We start from the raw sequence: 16,702 nt of genomic DNA, 5'->3' as shown, positions 1-16,702 counted from the left end.
TTGCCTCTCATTACCAGACATGGCATTTAATAAAGTGCCTGGAAAACTCAGGAGGGAAGTCCCCAGAGCTGAAGAGCTGGCCAAGGACTTTCAATACGGAGTCAATGTGTGGCTGCAGGGTTTGGAGAGCCGTAGGAATATTTTCCCCAGCCAGCCCTGAGTGTGATTTCAGATGGGAAACCCCCTTGCCTGGAATGTCACTTCTCCAAAAATATTCTGGGGGCTGTCTGAAATCCCTGGCTGTTTCAACCTGAACTCGTGGGGGTTTTCCAATCCTGCCACACTGCAGTGGGGAAGTTATAAAAATGGGATGGAAAAATATTTCCTTATGTCTGACACCCTCCCCCAAAATGTCATGGGCTTTTTAAGTTGAGGGATGGGTAAAAATACACCTTAATGCTGCAGGGAGAGATGCAGAAAGTCAGCTCCTGAGTCCCAAATTTCACAGGGAGCCATCCCTCCTGCTCCAAGAACGCTGCCTGGCAGGAACCGGCCTGTGAACCATGGAAAACACTGCAGCAGGCAGGGAGGAGAGGAAGAGGAGGAACAGAAGGAGGAGGAGACTGGGGTCTCATCCCTCTGGCAGGGACCCTGAGCAGAAACACGAGCAGAAGATGCAGGAACAATAGAGAAAACAGGATGAAACCGGCCCAATCCGCAGGGATCCGGCGGCTGGGAAGGCGGTTATGAAACACAGATGGGGAGAAGCGAGGCGTGCGGCTGGAGACCACAGACAAGGGAAAACTCGCCCGGAATGGGAGGCAGCATCCGTCTGTGTGGAGCACTGAGTGGCCACCAAGGGTTTGGCCCCCCTGAGCCAAAGCCACTGGAGCGCCTTGGAGCAGTGGTGGGGAAGAAGCAGCCACCTGGCCCTGCACAGCTCCGTGCTGTAAGCATGGATCTACAGTGCCCTGGGCTGGTGCTGAGCCAGACAGGGAGATTTTCCCAAAAAACCCCTCCCTGGAGGTTCTGGGGAGCAGCACGAGCACAGCTGGTGCTGAAGTGTGCAAGCTCAGCCTGCTCCTCCTTGCCTCCCTCCCTCTGAGCCAGGATCCTGGGCCAGATGGATCCTGGTGGGGCCTGGTACAGCTGTCATGAGGAGACCCCGGATCCTGGCAAGCACTATTCCCAGTTGGAGCCAGCTCCATCCATCTCGTGTCAAGTGCTGCGACTCCCGAGGAATTCCTGGCAGATGTCTGACCGAGATAAGGGACCACACAGTGCCTGGCTGCTGATCCTGTGTGCTGTCACCCTCCCTGAAGGAACAACTGCCTCTCCTGGGCTTTGGGATCGCTTCCCGCAGGAGTGGGAGCACCCTGCTTCTCTGGGTGACTGACTCACCTACAGCAAGTGAACAGCTACAGGAATAAAATGCAGAGGAAAATTCTTTTGCAGGTTTACCTCCAAGATCTGCTTATTTCATGCTTTATGGTAGGAGTAGAAAGGTCCCAGGCACTGGCTTTTTATCCCATCATTGTGTGGCTGTCCCCAGCTCAGCTGGGCTCCTTGGGCTCTTCACAGAATCATTTGGGTTGGAAAAACTCTCTAAGATCATCCAGTACCAACCATTCCCCCAGCACTGCCCAGGCCACCACTGACCCCTGTCCCCAAGTGCCACATCCACACAGCTTTTAAATCCCTCCAGGGATGGGGACTCCAACACTGCCCTGGGCAGCTGTGCCCGGGCAGGACAGCCCTTTCCATGAAGAAATTTTCCCTCATATCCAATCTAAACCTCCCCTGGCCCAGCCTGAGGCCGTTCCCTCTCCTCCTGTCCCTGTTCCCTGGGAGCAGAGCCCGACCCCCCCGGCTGCCCCCTCCTGTCAGGGACTTGTGCAGAGCCACAAGGTCCCCCCTGAGCCTCCTTTGCTCCAGGCTGAGCCCCTTTCCCAACTCCCCCAGCTGCTCCAGACCCTGCCCCAGCTCCGTTCCCTTCTCTGGACAGAAAACCCAACCACTGTGTTGGATCCTGGCAGGTCTGAATGCAGAAGGTAACAACCCTTTGAACAAAAGAGGCTTTTTAGGGGCTTTGTACCCTGAGTCTCCCAGAGACTTTGAGCTGCTCCAGGCTGTTCAGGGATGAGCCCTGGATGATCCACAGCAAAGCAGGGAGAGTGGATGCTGCAACCTTCACCCAGAGCAAGGGTGGCATTGCTCAGCTCAGCATCCTTCTGGACTGGGTTTTATGGGACCGAAGGCAACACGAGTTTATCACTTTCATTAATTCACCAGAGATCAGACACAACCAGCTCCCTGCAAAATCTCATTTCCTTGTTCTTTCTTTTTTATCTGTAATTTTGCCAAGCAGAGGCAGCAGCCATGAGGGACCTGTGCTCTGACCTGAGTGGTCTGCAGCAGCAGAAGAGCTCAAGGTTCACCTGAACAGTGCACAGGCAATGATGATTTTTTGTTGTAAAATTCCTACTGGACTCTGTTTTGAGCCAATCCAATTAAAACTGTCACTTTGCTTCCACTTGGAGTGGGGCAGCACAGCCTGTATTGACACAGCTGCAAAGCACAGCCCGTGCTCTCTCCTTCCCCAGCACATCTTTTATTTCATGCCATCAGCTCTGCGATTTGGGGTGAATACACCTGATATTGGCTCTTCCATGCTCCGGATGCCTCCCCAGCTGGGGATGTGAGGAGAGCTGCAGGGGATGCTCTGATCCAGAGCAGGAGATGAGAACCAGGGCCTGAAGGTGGTGTCATGAGCCTTGCTTGGTGTTTGCCAAGTATTTGCAGATGTGGAGTTGTGGGAAAGGAGGGAGAGGATGGGTTGTGTTGATGCTGCACCTATGGGAAAGCCAGGAGCTGCTGTTACCTGCAAAGAACCCCCATGGATGGGAGCAGAGCCCTGGAGCTCTGGAGGGAACCTGTCCTTCTGTTGGTCTCTCTGCACTTGCAGGTGGGTTGTCCTCATCCTGTTGTCCACCTACAATGCTTCCCAAACCCCACCAAAGCTCAGGCTTTTATATCCCAGATGAGCTGAGATGACACAGCAGCTTCCGTGGAGGCAGATGTTCCCGGGACACTGGCACAGCTCAGACCCTTGGCACGGCAAAACCCTCCCCAACGGGGGCTGCAGGATCCTGTTTTGGTTCTGCTCTGCCAATAACAGAGTTCAGGGAGGAGGTCTGAAGAGCCATTTGTAGAGTCTCTCTAGGGTTTTGGGCTATAAAGGGATCACTGGATGACCTAATCCAACTCCCCATCTATCATGGGTTGCTAAATAGCACCTCAGGAACAGGAGCCAAAACATCTCGTCCAGAAAGGCCCTCGCTCTTGATTTAAAGACGTGAAGAGACAGAGGACTTGCCACTTCCTTGCTGGCTTCTCTCACCGGTTACTCACCCTCTCTCTCTTACAACACGCCTCCAGCTTCTAAATTTAAAGATTTTCTGGCTTGACCTTCCAGACATTACTCCTTGTTATTCCTTCTTTGGGGCATTAACACACCCAGAGAGTGCCCAGGAAAATACTCTCAAAGTCCAAACACCTCTTCAGTTTTCTAACTGAGCCATATAGACTCGAGCTCCACATGAGCAAAACAAGTCCTTGAGCTTTCTAAACACTGCTGGTCTATTTTTTTTGCATCCCCTCCCACTGGCATCCCAGACTGGGATGGACTGATGTGTTGCACCTTCAAACACCCTTGTCTTGTGCATAATTGTGGGGAAAAAAAATCAAGATATGATGCCCAAGCAGCCCAAATCACCCCTGGGTAAGCCTGTGTTTGGGCTCATCTGCATGTTTTTATGAGGTTTTGCTTCACACAGAACTGAAAATGGTTGGCAATTGTCAAGTATGTAGAAGGTTGACATGGAAATGTTGCCTCCCTGGTCTACAAGAGAAGGATAAAATATTTTTAACAGCCTCTGGATAGATACCCTGGTGGGACTGGCTGCTGTGGTGCAAGGAGAGACTGGGTGTCTGTTTTACAGGAACACAGGGAGCGGATGGGATGGATACACAGACTGCAGGGAGCTGGGGCCAGCTGGAAAGACAGAGGGGAAGGAAGGGGGATGGAAAAGCTGGAGAGGAGAGCTCTGGGAATGCAGAATTTTGGCTGCCACTGCTGGCAGAGCGATGACCTCTGCTCCCAGGCACAGGTTGAAGAACAGCCAGCCCCCCATCTCAGGTTATCAGCACAACTCATCTCCACCACAACCTCGATTCCCAGGCACTGCATTTTTTCCCCACTTGCCTCATTTTGCCTCCATCAGGAAGAGTTTCTCCTCTCAATTAGCAGCCCAACGATCTCCCCAATGGCCCATTAAATAATTAAAAGAAGCCCCAAACTGGAACAACATTTAACCCTCCCATCCCGCTCCCCCATTGCTCAGATTATCACATCAACTCTGCATCATTAATCCCCAAACTGTGCTGTTGAAGGAGCAATTTGTGTTCAATAACCAACGGAGCAGGTATTAAACATTCCTTAGGCACACAGGACACGAGTTACTCATTACAGAGGGAAATGTGTTGAAACGTTAAGCAGAAAGCAGGGACCATAAAACACCCCTTTCCAGGCTTTTTGAGAAGCTGACCACAATTCCATGCCTGTTTCAGCAATATGAGTTATCTCCTGGTTTTAGGTGGATAATGTGACTGCCTTGTGGGACATCAAGCTGGCACGAGACATGTCACAAAAAGATAAGGTGCTGCCACCCTCTTTTTGGGATGCAGGGATTGGTGATGGGCTTGGAAGCAGGGAAGCTCTTGGGGAACATTCCCTTCCAACACTGCCTTACCTGATCAAGTAGCAACAGAAGAGCAAACTGAGGATGAAGACGAAGATGGCCGTGCCAAAAACCACGATGTATATGTTGAGAGGAAGGTTCTGGAACCCGATGTTCGGCATCCTGAAACTGTAATGCTGGAAGTCCGAGCTCATGGGTAGGCTGTGGAGACAGGGAGAAAACACATGGATGTGACATTCCTTAGGGATGCACTCTGCAGACAGTGGTCCCTCCAAAGGGAGGTGGAGGGGGCTGGAGATGACTTCTCACTCATCCCCCGCTCCTTGCCCAAAACCAAGTTCCCATCTTGGTAACCCTGAAAACAAAGCAGGGCTGGATCAGCTGGGGCTGGGATTTTCCTTCTCCCACCGTGAGCTTCTCCTCCAGCTCTTTTCCTTTCACCCATCATCCTTCAGGTTAAACGCTGGATGAGATGGATGGTGGGAATTGCATCCAAGCAGCCCCAGCAGCAGCCAGTGTCCCTCAAACCCCGCAGTAACTGGGTAAAAATACTGAAAGCAGCCAGGAAGCCTTGGAGCAAGGCAGGTTTGCCTTCCCTTCCCCTCTACTGGTTTCTAAGACCAATTCTTCATCCCATAGAAACCCCCCTCCAAAACCATCAAGCAAGCACAGGGCTTGGCTGGGTCCACATTATCCCAGTGCACCCCAAGAAAAGAAAAAGGACAAGGACATCCACTGCAGTGCCACTGAGAGAAATTATGGGGAGACTACGGACTCTGTAAAGGAGGCTTTGTTTGTTTTTCCCATCTGAGACACAGGTTTGGTGGTTTAAGAGCACTTCTGCAGGTTTCAGCTTTCCTCCTCAGCACAGCCCAGGCTGCTTCCCCCCAGGAAAGCCCCAAGGCACCGGCAAGTGCTGGCCAAGAGGAAGAGGCAGCACTTTTGGCTGTCACGTCCCACGTCTGGGACGCGTGACCAAAACCTCCCTTCCCTCAGAGAGCCCCAATTAAAGCCCGAGCAGCTGCCTGGGATAATGACTTCAGCCAATCACCTCCCCCAGGATTTAATTGCACTTATTTATTATCTCTTATCTTCCTATCATTCTCTGAACCGTTCACCCTCAGATGATCACAACCGTTGCTGGCCAGGCATAAAGTTCCCCTGCCCCCAGCTTAGAAAAGGAAGTTAAAAATACACCTTGTTTTCCCTTCTGCCCACAGGAGAGCAGCGTGCGATGAAGTTTTACAAGCAAGGAAAGTACCTACAGTCTGAGCCCTGTTTCCCAAATAAAATCACCGAGGGATAACAAAACCCTCCCCTGGAGCGGGGAGTTTTCCACAGCGCAGTAATTGCACAGCTCCTCATTTTGCACGGGGTGGGAAGACGGCAGGGAAACCGCGGGATCGGAACCCACACGTGCCAGGGAGTGACGCTCCGAAATCCAAGTGTCCTCTGAGTGTCCCTCCAAGCAGCATCCTCACTCCCCAATCTCCTTTTCCCCTTGAGGCCCCTTTTTTGCCGAGCCCTGGGGGCTTTCCTCTGACTTCCCACGGGGAGCAGACTCACCTCTCATCCCGGCTGCCTCACCGGGACTATCCCCGCACTGAAGGCAACATCCCTGCAGCATCAAACCCCCGCCCGGGAGCCTCCTTGCTCCGGCTGCTTTCAGTTTCCTCAGCTCGCTGGAAGTTTCGAGGCGATTTCTGGTAGAGCCTGGATTTGATTAAAGCCTCCAGAGACCAACACGCATGTTCAGAACTCTCCCAGCCAACGTGGAAACGCTACGAGAGCTCGGGGAGCCGGCACATCCCCCTGCCAGCGCTGGTGGGGATGGGATTTTATAGCCCAGCAACCACCCGGCAGCTCACGCTCCTCCACCGACGCTTGTTCCGCTCAGCTGAGCTGGTTTGCTTTGCAAATACATTTTAAAAAGCCCCGTCCAGGCCCCAAACCTTTGTTCCCAGCCCCGGCGGAGTTAATGCGCAGCTCGGCGTTGCAGGGCTGGGTTTGCGTTTCAGTCCCGCACCGATTGCTGGGTCAAAGGGATTTGGGACGGTTCAGCGGCTCCCCTCGGTCACGCTCGTGGCACGAGGATGTTTCGGCTGGAGGACAAGGCTGCCCCACCTTGCCCTTGGGCTTGTGCTGATAATCGCTGCCTTTGGCCAAGCTTGGCTGCCTCCAGCTCCTCAACTGCCCGAGAGAAACATCCTCAGTCTGGGAAAGCTCCAGCTGACTTTTTACAAGGAAGGAGAGACAAGTCTTGGAGGAGAGGCAACAAAACCAGCCAGCACTGGACTCTTATTTTTCTTTTCTTTACAACTCTTTTAACTTGTGATGCTCTTCTCAGCAATCCCACCAGGAGATTCCGTGGCACAGATGGCAGGTAAGGAACATCCAGGCTGCATTTGGGGCAGCAAATCCCATCAAGCCAGAAGAATTCCTCATGGTCGTATGCACCTGAGCTGTGCCGCTCTTGCACCAATCCCCACATCCATGAGCACAGCTAGAAACCATCAGAGCCTTCAGCAAATAAACAGTCAGCAGAAACAGAGCTCAGACCAACCTCCAGCATCCTACTCTCCTCTTCCAGTGGAACCATTTCCCTAATATTTTGCCCCAAAGGGGCTTCACGAATGCAGCCATGACCTACCTGCCAGCCATATCATGGGGGTTCAACCTCCTGGGGACGACCTTTCGGTCCCCTGCGGTGAAAATCCAGGGAGTCCTGCACCAGATTCATCCAACCCCCGTGTGAAATAACCTCCTCCACATCAGAGCTGCCCTGGTCCTCCCTCCCTCCTGCTGCAACAGCTGAGAAACGTTACAGCAAAAAACACAGAGGTTAAAGGGGAAAAATCAGTTAGTCTGCCCAGGATCCAGGAAACTGTTAACTTTAAAAGACTCCAGTGAAATCTGATGATTTCAAGCAGCCAAGCTTTGGGGTTGGTTTTTTTTAAGGGGAGTGGGGGGGGAGGAACTGTATTTTAATCTGCTTCAGATTTGCAAGGGCGCAGCCAAAAGAAATAAAAAAGGAGCCATAAAGAAGGATGAAAAGTTTCTGGTGCAGAACAAAAGCCTCCCTGTTGCTCTCTCCATGGTCAAGGCATCTCAGAGCAGGGAGATGATGCTTGTGGGGCATCCATGGCCCCCAGCAGGTCCCTGAAGCCCCTGAGAGGGGGGACACAGCCTACACGAAGAAAAAGGGGCACTGTCACAGGTTGCCCAGAGAAACTGTGGCTGTCCCATCCCTGGAAGTATTCAAGGCCAGCTTGAATGGGACTAGGAGCAACCTGGGATAGTGAAAGGTGTCCTTGTCAATGGTACGGGGTTGGAACTGGATGGTCTTTAAGGTCCCTTCCAACCCAAACCATTCCATGATTCTATATTTCTCTGATTCCGTGAAAAGTAACAAGGAACAATGGTGTCCTGGGATGCAGCGAGGCACAAATGCAGAACAACCTGAGCTCCACATCTCCTTCCTTACACCCTCCAATGACTCAGCCACGTGGGGCAAAGCACATCCACCTTTCTCCAAGGAGGACAAAACCCAGCTTTAATTAAAAGCCAAGTGCTGGTTAATGGCCCATCGAGCAGCCAGGAAGGGAGTGTTACAGGTCAGCTCTGGTGTCTCAGCGCTTTGATTACACGTTGGCCTCCGAAAGGCAAACCTTGCGCAGCCACGTCGCCAAATTAATCCCCATTAGAGCCACAGCCAGCACTTAACTCGTGGGGCCAACCTCGTACCCAGAGCGTTCACAGGGATTAATAAAGGATGCAATTATCTTCTCAAAGGTAGAGAAACTGAGGCAGGGAGGAGGAGGGGAGCAAAGCAGAGCTGTGGTCCCTGAAGCCAGGGGGTGACACCAGGGATGCCACTTTAAGTGATGCCATGGACTGAAAGCTGCAGATTTTTGCTTTCCTGCTGCTTTGCCACATGAATTTGAAGTGTGTGCTCCTTCTTGGAGTATTAAAAGGAGCTGCCTGTCCATTAAAAAAAAAAAAAAAAAATTATTTATAACATCAGTGCATAAAGGGGCCATGGATGTGCTGTGCATCACCACACCTAAATACAGCCCACATGCTGGGCAGAGGAGCGGCTTCTACCTCTGCTGTTGTAAATAAAACTCCTGTTTTTAGAGGGATTTACTTTATGTTTTCAAGACAAACAACTTTCTCCACAGGGGTTCAAAGCAAACTCAGACTGAGTCTCCTCAGCCATTAACTGGGGAAACTGGATGGAGCTGGTGGTCCGAGCATACCACCGGCCAGGCTGGCAAAGCCAACCCATCTCCGGGAAACACTGAGCTTCAAATACCCAGCGGAGCCAGACACAGGCAGGCCTGAAATCACGAATCTCAGGGAAAAGTGAATGCTAAGCTGTGGCCAAACTCCAAGCTGAAATATTTTATTGATGGGAAAGGTTTCAAGCGGGCGTCAACGGCGTCTCGCGTTTCAAAGGCGTTTCGCAACGTGTTTCAGACAGGTTTAACCAAAAGCGTTATTAACTCGGTTGAAAGTTAAACAGGGAGCAGCTGACAAGACCTTTCTGAAACAGCCCAAGTTGTGTTGCAACGCAGGGTATTCTTCCATGGAATGATTCTACAAGAGGCAGGTTATTTAATGGCTATGACTAACGGGATAATATTTAAAAGAAAACATTCTTCCAGGTGTTAAGAAGCAGCAGCCAGAGACACCCGCGTTTAACTCGCAGGCAAAAAATGCCCCTCGTGGACCCCAGAAGCAAAGCGAAGCCCTGACCTCAAGCAGCTGGAAGGAATTTCCTTTAGCTCTGACTCTGGAGCTGGTCCAGCACCAGGATCTGCAGCGTGGCGATGGGAAAATCATAGGCAGCTGCAGAGCCAACCCCAAACCAGCATCGCTGTCACCACAGAGATGCCACACGGCTGCATCACCTTTGCCTGGCATGGAGCAGGGGGAAAACAGCACTGCTCCAGCCAGGAGCGATGGCCTTTGCTGTCCAAAACCAGGGAACAACAGGATTGAGCACAGGGAGAAAACAAAAACTCTTGGCACGATGCAATTTTACAGAGCTACAATGCTACCACGGGGATGTGACATCCAGCGCTAGCTCCAAGCACCCAACCTGACCCAGATCCTTCACTCCACAACCTGGCAGGGAATGGAGGAGCTTGAGGGATGGTGCAAGGTTTGGCAGTGTTATTGATCAGTGGGATTAATGTGCTGGGAAGAGGGAACATCCCAACAGGTCCCTCACACCACAGGCAGGGTTGTACCAGGATCCAGCAAAGCTTGGCTGGGGTGATGCGGCACCATCACAGCAACAGAAAGAACTTTTGGGTGTCAAACAGAACAAAAACCCGTTTGTTTCCCCCATTTTGGCTGCCTGCAGGCTTGGGGGTGGTGGTGAGCTCTTGTTGTGTGCCTGGACATCCAAGGAACCAAACTGACCTCCAAGCATGAAGCACTTCGGACCTTTGATCCCTCCTCCCTGAGAGCAGATCCGATGCTTTTTCTGAACTGGAATCAGGAAATTTCCTGGCTGTATTCCCCAGCTGGCCGACACCAAACACAAAACCTTAACCCTCTCCACTGCCTCTGGGCAGGGGACACAGAAAGTGATGTGACAATGTGACAAAGCAATTGGAAAAAAATGGGGAAGTCTAAGGAATGCAACATCCAGCAGCACGACTGTACGGCTGCAATTTCCAGCAAGTCCTTCTGATTCCAGACAGTTTAAGAAACAATTAATCCCAGAACCTTAAAACTGAAGAGAACCTTTAAGTGCAAAAATGTTTTTGCTACCGCTGGCAGAGAAACGTGCAGAAATGGGTCAGCCACAGCTCCCATCACCCACTGTAAAGTCAAGTTCTTTCTCTCAGCACTGTTGGAAAAGCAAACCAGAGGTTTGCTCAGGGCTGATTTTGCAAGTTCCAAGAAAACAGGCAAAAATAAACAGAAAAAAAAAAAAAAAAGAAAAGTCAATAGCACTTTTTAATACAGTCTGGAGGAGGGGGAGGCAGAGTTTGGAGGAGAGCCCTGCTTGAGCTCCCATCAGGAATGAGAGCTGGGAATCACTTCCCAAGAAGGTTTGAAGCTGAGCTGGCAGCTCCTCTCTCGGACAGGCTCATACGAGTTGCCCAAGGACAGCTCAACCCACTGCTCGGAGATGAAATAACACTTGAGGAATTTTTCCCCTTTGGCCTTGGGGATTTGTAATTATTTCCCCCCCCCCCCCCCCCTTTTCCTGGCATGCAGCTCCAACGTCACGACCTGGTGAGCTGACTCTTCCTCCCACAAAAGTGTGGTGGGAAAGGATTTGCTGCTGCCTCCTCCTGCCCCCAGCCCTGTTCGTACTCATGAGGTGAAAGGAGAAGGCAGGAGCCACCACACTTCCCCTTATGGGCTGAAGGCAGTGGGACACACATTATTAAATTTGGGAGTATTTTAGCCCAAAAAGAGCAATGAGAGCACAGACAAGTGGGAATAATCTCCCACCTTCATTTGTGGTTGCTTTTCCTTGTTTGCAGTTTTCCCCAACGAACAGATTCCTTGAGGAAAGCAAATTGGAAACTCCATGAGAAACACGCAGCCTGCACAGCTGAAGGGTCAGAGTAGAAAAATTGGTGTTAAACGCTCCAGGGAATTTGAAAATTCCCGGGTGATGACACAGAGCTGTGGGAAGCAATGGGGACTCCCAAAATATCACATCTGGAAGAAAAAAATCCCACTCTGATCAAATCATCTTCAGGCTGAACCAAAACCAATCACTTTCCATGAAGTCAAAGAGCAACTTGCCCTCTCCACTCTTATACTGAGAAGCAGATGGATTAAACAACTTCCCGAAACCCTTTTTTTCCTCCATTTCCTAAGCTCCTTTAATGAGGGGAAAAAAGTAATAATCAGTGCAACACACAGGGACCAATAATCCTACAAAATCCTGCTGGAGACAAGCACCCTGGACCAGTGATGGGATCACAGCTGCCAGCAGCCGTCCTATAAAGGCAGTTGGAGGAGCCAGGCACAATTGAGGAACAAGAAGGCAGAATGCTCTCGTTTACACTAAATAAGGTTGCTAGGTTATGGATTTTTGGGAGGGGGGGCATAATCTGAAAGGGGATCCAGATGGCTGTAAAGCCTTGTGGTGGAAAAGCAGCATGAGGCCAGAGAGGGAAGAATTCCTCTTTATGCTGCTGCTGTCTGCTCCCGGATCCTGGATTTCAGCCCTCAGGAACGCACTCCGTGGACCCTTTTAATTGCACCATTTATATTTGAGGTAAAACCTAAGAAGAGGTAGCTGGATGGAGAAGAGTGAAAAAGCTGGTGACTGGATACCAGGAAAAAGTCTCTAAACAAATCCCACGGAGCAGCCGTTCCCCCAAGCCCACTTTGATCTGGCCAGATTTGTATTTTACAATCCTAACAGCCTGAAAAGGGCTTCGGGAAAACCCAGACAATCCCAAACCCCAGCCTGCTGGGAATCCACACCAATGCCACGTCACTGCCGTTTCCAATTTTTCCTAATACTTCCAAAAAATGAGCTGCACAGTCAGCCCACCCTTTCCTGGTTTTGACCCAAGTACCGGGATTTAGGGGAGTATTTTTTTTATCATTCCTTCTCCCTTGCTAACAGAGACTGGAAAAGTTTTGCAACATTTTATGTCCAGCAAAAAAACCTCCTGGGAGTCATATGGGTACAGGACAAAAGCTGCTTCACCTCTATGGGATTGGCACAAGCAGAGTGGCTGCAAGGATGGAAAACCCCTCAAAATTTAGTTGGAAATGAAAAATTGAACTTTTCCACTGCCAGACTTGCACAGCCAAGTGAGGTGCCTGAAGAGAAACATTCAGCAACCCAATAAATGCATCTCCTCCTCTGTCACAGAGTCTCAGCACTGAGGGGGATGCCATGGGCTATCATCCTTCTTCCCTGTTCTCCTGGAATCGTGGCCTGACCTTAGAGGGATGCAGAAAGCGAAAGGACCTTAGTGAAGCACTGGAACAGGTTGTTTAGAGAGGTTGTGGACTCCCTGTCCCTGGAAGTGTTCAAGGTCAGGTTGGAGCAACCTGGTCTAGTGGAAGGTGTTCCAGCTCATGGCAGGGTGGTGGAATGAGATGGTCTTGAAGGTCCCTTCCAACCCGAACCATTCCATGATTCTGTGATTCTAAAATCCAGGTGTGTACCCATACCCCAGGGGTCTGTAACCAGGAGGTGATGGACAACCAGGTGTAAATTTTCAGCATCACCCACCCACACCCCTCCTTTGTCCAGGGATGCTGCTCCTTGCCGGGGTTCCTCATAAATTGAGCCCTAAATAAGCAACACCCCAATTTACAGCTGTGATGCTGAACTTAAAAAAGAACAAACTTTTGAGAGAGTCACCTAAAATTTACATTTTTCTTGCAGCTGACTGAACAAAACCTGCTAAATATTTTCCAAACGCTTCAAGGCTACAAAGCTAAAAACCACCAGTGGGAATTTCAGGCGTGTAACAGTTTACTGTCAGATCTCCACGAATTCCCAGGCGCTGAATCGCCTACTAGAAGGGAAAATATATGAGTGGCACTAAGAAGGTGGCTTAGCAACGAGCAGGCTGGCAGCTTCGAGTGGCTTTTTAAAGGTCAAGAGAGAACACGATGTCTGGAGCCCTCACGTTCCATTTTTTTACTATGATTTACTGATATTTCCGGCCAGCCCGGTTATTAAATCGCCACCCCACACCAGCCAGCCACACATCTGTTCAACCCAGGCTTTAAACTAAGACTTTTCCCTCTTAAAATATCCTCTTTCAACCCATTCCCACCTTCACCAAAGTGGGGGAAAAGCTTTGTCGTGATGAAACACAAGGAGAAGTCCCACTGCCGAGGGGATTTTTGGGAAGTGCTGCTGAGCAGCATCATTGAAATTCAGCGGGAGAAGCCGGTTTTCCATGGCTCTGCAGGGGCTGCCATGTTAAATCACATTTGGATTCACAGTACAAGGCTGCTAAAATACCACCACGGCGCCTATTGGCACATTTCAATGAAAACGCCGTGGCCTCATTAGTAGAGTGGAAATTATGAGCTTGTCTTTGTATATATTTAAAAGCTCGCCTCTGAAACTCTACTGGGCTGGGGCCAGGAATTCCTGGCTCCGAGCTCCTACCACTTGGCAGTTCGGGATCACTTTGCTCACACAGGTCAAGCGACCACGCAACCATCGACCCGGTAGAAAAGGCATTTAAAAACTGCCCTGAGGGCAGAGGCAACAGGGTTTGAAACCCTCCTCCCTGTCAGCTCCCTGAGAGCTGGTTAGGGAGCAAGTCCTAATGAAAGTGCAGGTTGTAATTAAGAGGATGCAGGAATGTGGGTGTGTGGAGTTTCATCCTGCTCTCAACAGTTGGGGTGAGAGCATCCTGTCGGCCCAGAAGTGCCGTTCCCCTCTGGGGATGGACCACAAAAGCCCAAATCCTTTGAAATGAGGGGCAAACTCATGAAGTAACATGTTTTTTGGGATCTGGTCCTCTCAAGATGGGAATTTGCAAGTCTCTGTGAAGGAAAACTTTGGCTCAGCTCCCTACTTACCCGCACGGGCGCCGCAACGCAGCCAAGCCACGCAAACCCAACGTATCTGCTTGAACGGCTACCGCGGTTTGGTGCCAGGGATGCTGGAAGAAAAGAGAAAAACACCCTAAAACTTGCACAAAAATCCAGAGGGAGCGAGGGAGAGGATGAAGATGTGGTTTTTAAACGCTTGGATTCGCAGAGGCTCACCGAAATTCCTTCAGCTCTTGGTAACAGCACAGAGATCCCCTTTTAAAACGCGGCGATGACGTTACGTGGCATAGAAAGAAAAGGGGGGGAGGCTTGGCTAATCCTCACAATTTTATAAGCATCTGAGACACTAATCCGTTGATCTCATTGAAAGGGATTAGAATTACTCCCTTGCCAGGAAATTTAAGAAGTTTTCTACCAGATGTAAACAAAAGCATGGAGCAGCCTGCAGAGACGGCTGCCACACAGCGAGTCCTCACAGAGAAATCCCCACCGAGGCTGGTTTTGGGGTGGAAAAGGGGGATTTCCAGCCCAGTGCTGCAGAGGGTTGTCTGGAATTATGTGGGTATCGAGGCAAGCCTGATTAGTCTATCCACAGGAGGCTAAAGACAGGATCCCATCCTGGGCAAGCAACCTGCCAGGGCTTCACAACCTATCTTTGGGCTCCAACTCTTATGGAAATGGATGCTCCAGCTGAGAAAAAAAATCCATCCCAACCATCTGACTTGTTCTGCAGTGGCCTAGGAAAACATTATTTTAATAACAAGAAAGAAGAGAAAAATCTCTGAGCAACAAAACCCAACTTGTGCCCAGCTTGGCAGCAGCCTTCATCCTCAAGGCTTTGCAGCAAGGACCTGGGTTAATAAGGAAAATGTAACATGGCACCCTCATGGAAACAGGCTGGGATCTGCTGCTACCCTCACAATGAGTGATTCATAATACTGAAGAATAAATTACTTGATTTAGAAGATGAAGCAGGTAATGTGCAATCTGGGGTTTGATATCAAGCCGTTTGCTACTAAGTTGGATGTTCCAGCACAGAACATCAATACCTGAGATAAATCAAACCTAAAGGAAGCAGAAAGGATTCAGGGGATCTTTGGGAAAGGAAAAGCAACTTCTGTTAGAAAGCAGACGTTTTCTAAGAAAGAAACTAAACTTTTGTCAGTTCTTACTTCTTTCCTCTTTTAAATTCCATCCAAAAATGAAACCTAAAGACACTCAAGTTCCAACCTCAGTGTAAACAAAGCCTCAATTTCATGTGCTTGTCTTAAAAACCCTCCTTTTGGAGGTGCCTGATGGGATGACAGCAGAATCCCTCTTCTCCAGTCCATTTTTCTGCAGGACCACATAATTTTTGTCTTTAGGCACAAATACTCGCTTGGCTTTGGGAAAAGACCCACTGTCCCCATGCAGCCATCTCCTAACTCTCTGCAACACTCCTGCTCCCAGCTTTAGCATCCAAGGCTGGAATAAACCACCTGATGCCAGGCTTGTCTCCAGCTCCATCCCTCTCACCTGGCTGCAGCACATCCCAGGCCTTTCCCATCACCTCCTTGACACGTTCCTCCTGCTGCATCACTGGCAGCTGCATGGGGAACTTCAGGAGGAGGAGGATACAAGGAGGAAGCCCCAAGAACGGTCAAAAGCACACGACAACTCAGCACCCCCCAGACAAAGCCACAGCCAAAAAAATTATCAATTTTTCCTGCTTTTACTCCCAAAGTACCGCCCCCAAACAACGCTCAGCACAAAGGTGAGGGTGTTTTGGTGTGAATGCCAAGCGAGACTGGGGTGCAGGGCTCAGCTGACAGACACACAACCCACACGAGCACCAGCAGACGGGCTCTAGCCAGCTCATCCCAATTTATGCAGCCCCCAAACCACTCAATCCCATCCCACTTCGGATGGCCACCACCGACACAGCCTCCAAAAGCCTTATCTTTTATCTCAGAGAGCAAAATGCCGGGTCGTCATCCAACACTTCACAACTAAAAAGCGAAAGAAAAACCCCAAGCCCGCAGTTTGAGCGGAGCCAGGAAATCGCCTCGGGGGAAGCCCAGCCTGGCGACGGGTTTTTATAGGGAACAATAGGAAAATGGGAATCGTTAAAGCACCGAGGAAATATCTGCCTGCTCGGGACAAAGCTCTGCGTGGAGAGAAGTTTAACTCGATCCTTACAATACCCCGGCAATTTAATTCCGATTTAATTCCGAGAGCCCCGGTCGGCGGGAGGTACGATCCACTCGGGTGGATTTGCTGTAGTTGGAAGTTGTCGGGTGGGAGACTCTGATCCCTCCCACTCCGTTCTGATGGGTAATTTGGCTTCACCCACTTTCTTACCTGCCGGGCCGCTCCTCCTGGATTTCAGTGGACCGATGGGAAAGCTGAAATCCCTCGGGTTCCACGCCTGGGAAGCCGCACGACCACGGAGCTCTTGTATTTTCCCCGAAATACTCCCTGTGAGCCAAGAAGCTGGGAAACCCACT

The 16,702-nt window shown here is 50.4% G+C and overlaps 1 protein-coding gene across 4 annotated transcripts in view; it reads right to left on the bottom strand.

Annotated features, from left to right (window-relative positions):
• Positions 1-16,702, bottom strand: part of RNF24 (ring finger protein 24) — a 29,001-nt gene that overhangs the window by 6,316 nt on the left and 5,983 nt on the right. Inside the window, exons 2-3 of one of the 4 annotated variants that reach the window (XM_069014761.1) lie at positions 14,244-14,326; positions 4,752-4,901 (exon numbers count right to left, since the gene is read on the bottom strand). In XM_069014761.1, the coding sequence (XP_068870862.1) occupies positions 4,752-4,894 (143 nt within the window). In that variant the 5' untranslated portion in view covers positions 4,895-4,901; positions 14,244-14,326. Of the gene's footprint in view, positions 1-4,751; positions 4,902-6,266; positions 6,761-7,350; positions 7,460-14,243; positions 14,327-16,702 lie in introns of those variants that run through there. The other 3 variants (XM_069014757.1, XM_069014759.1, XM_069014760.1) reach the window with 3 other exon arrangements.

This window comes from Aphelocoma coerulescens, chromosome 4 (assembly GCF_041296385.1).
Source record: "Aphelocoma coerulescens isolate FSJ_1873_10779 chromosome 4, UR_Acoe_1.0, whole genome shotgun sequence".
Classification (NCBI taxonomy): Eukaryota; Metazoa; Chordata; class Aves; order Passeriformes; family Corvidae; genus Aphelocoma; species Aphelocoma coerulescens.
This window is presented reverse-complemented; position numbering and strand designations above follow the sequence as displayed.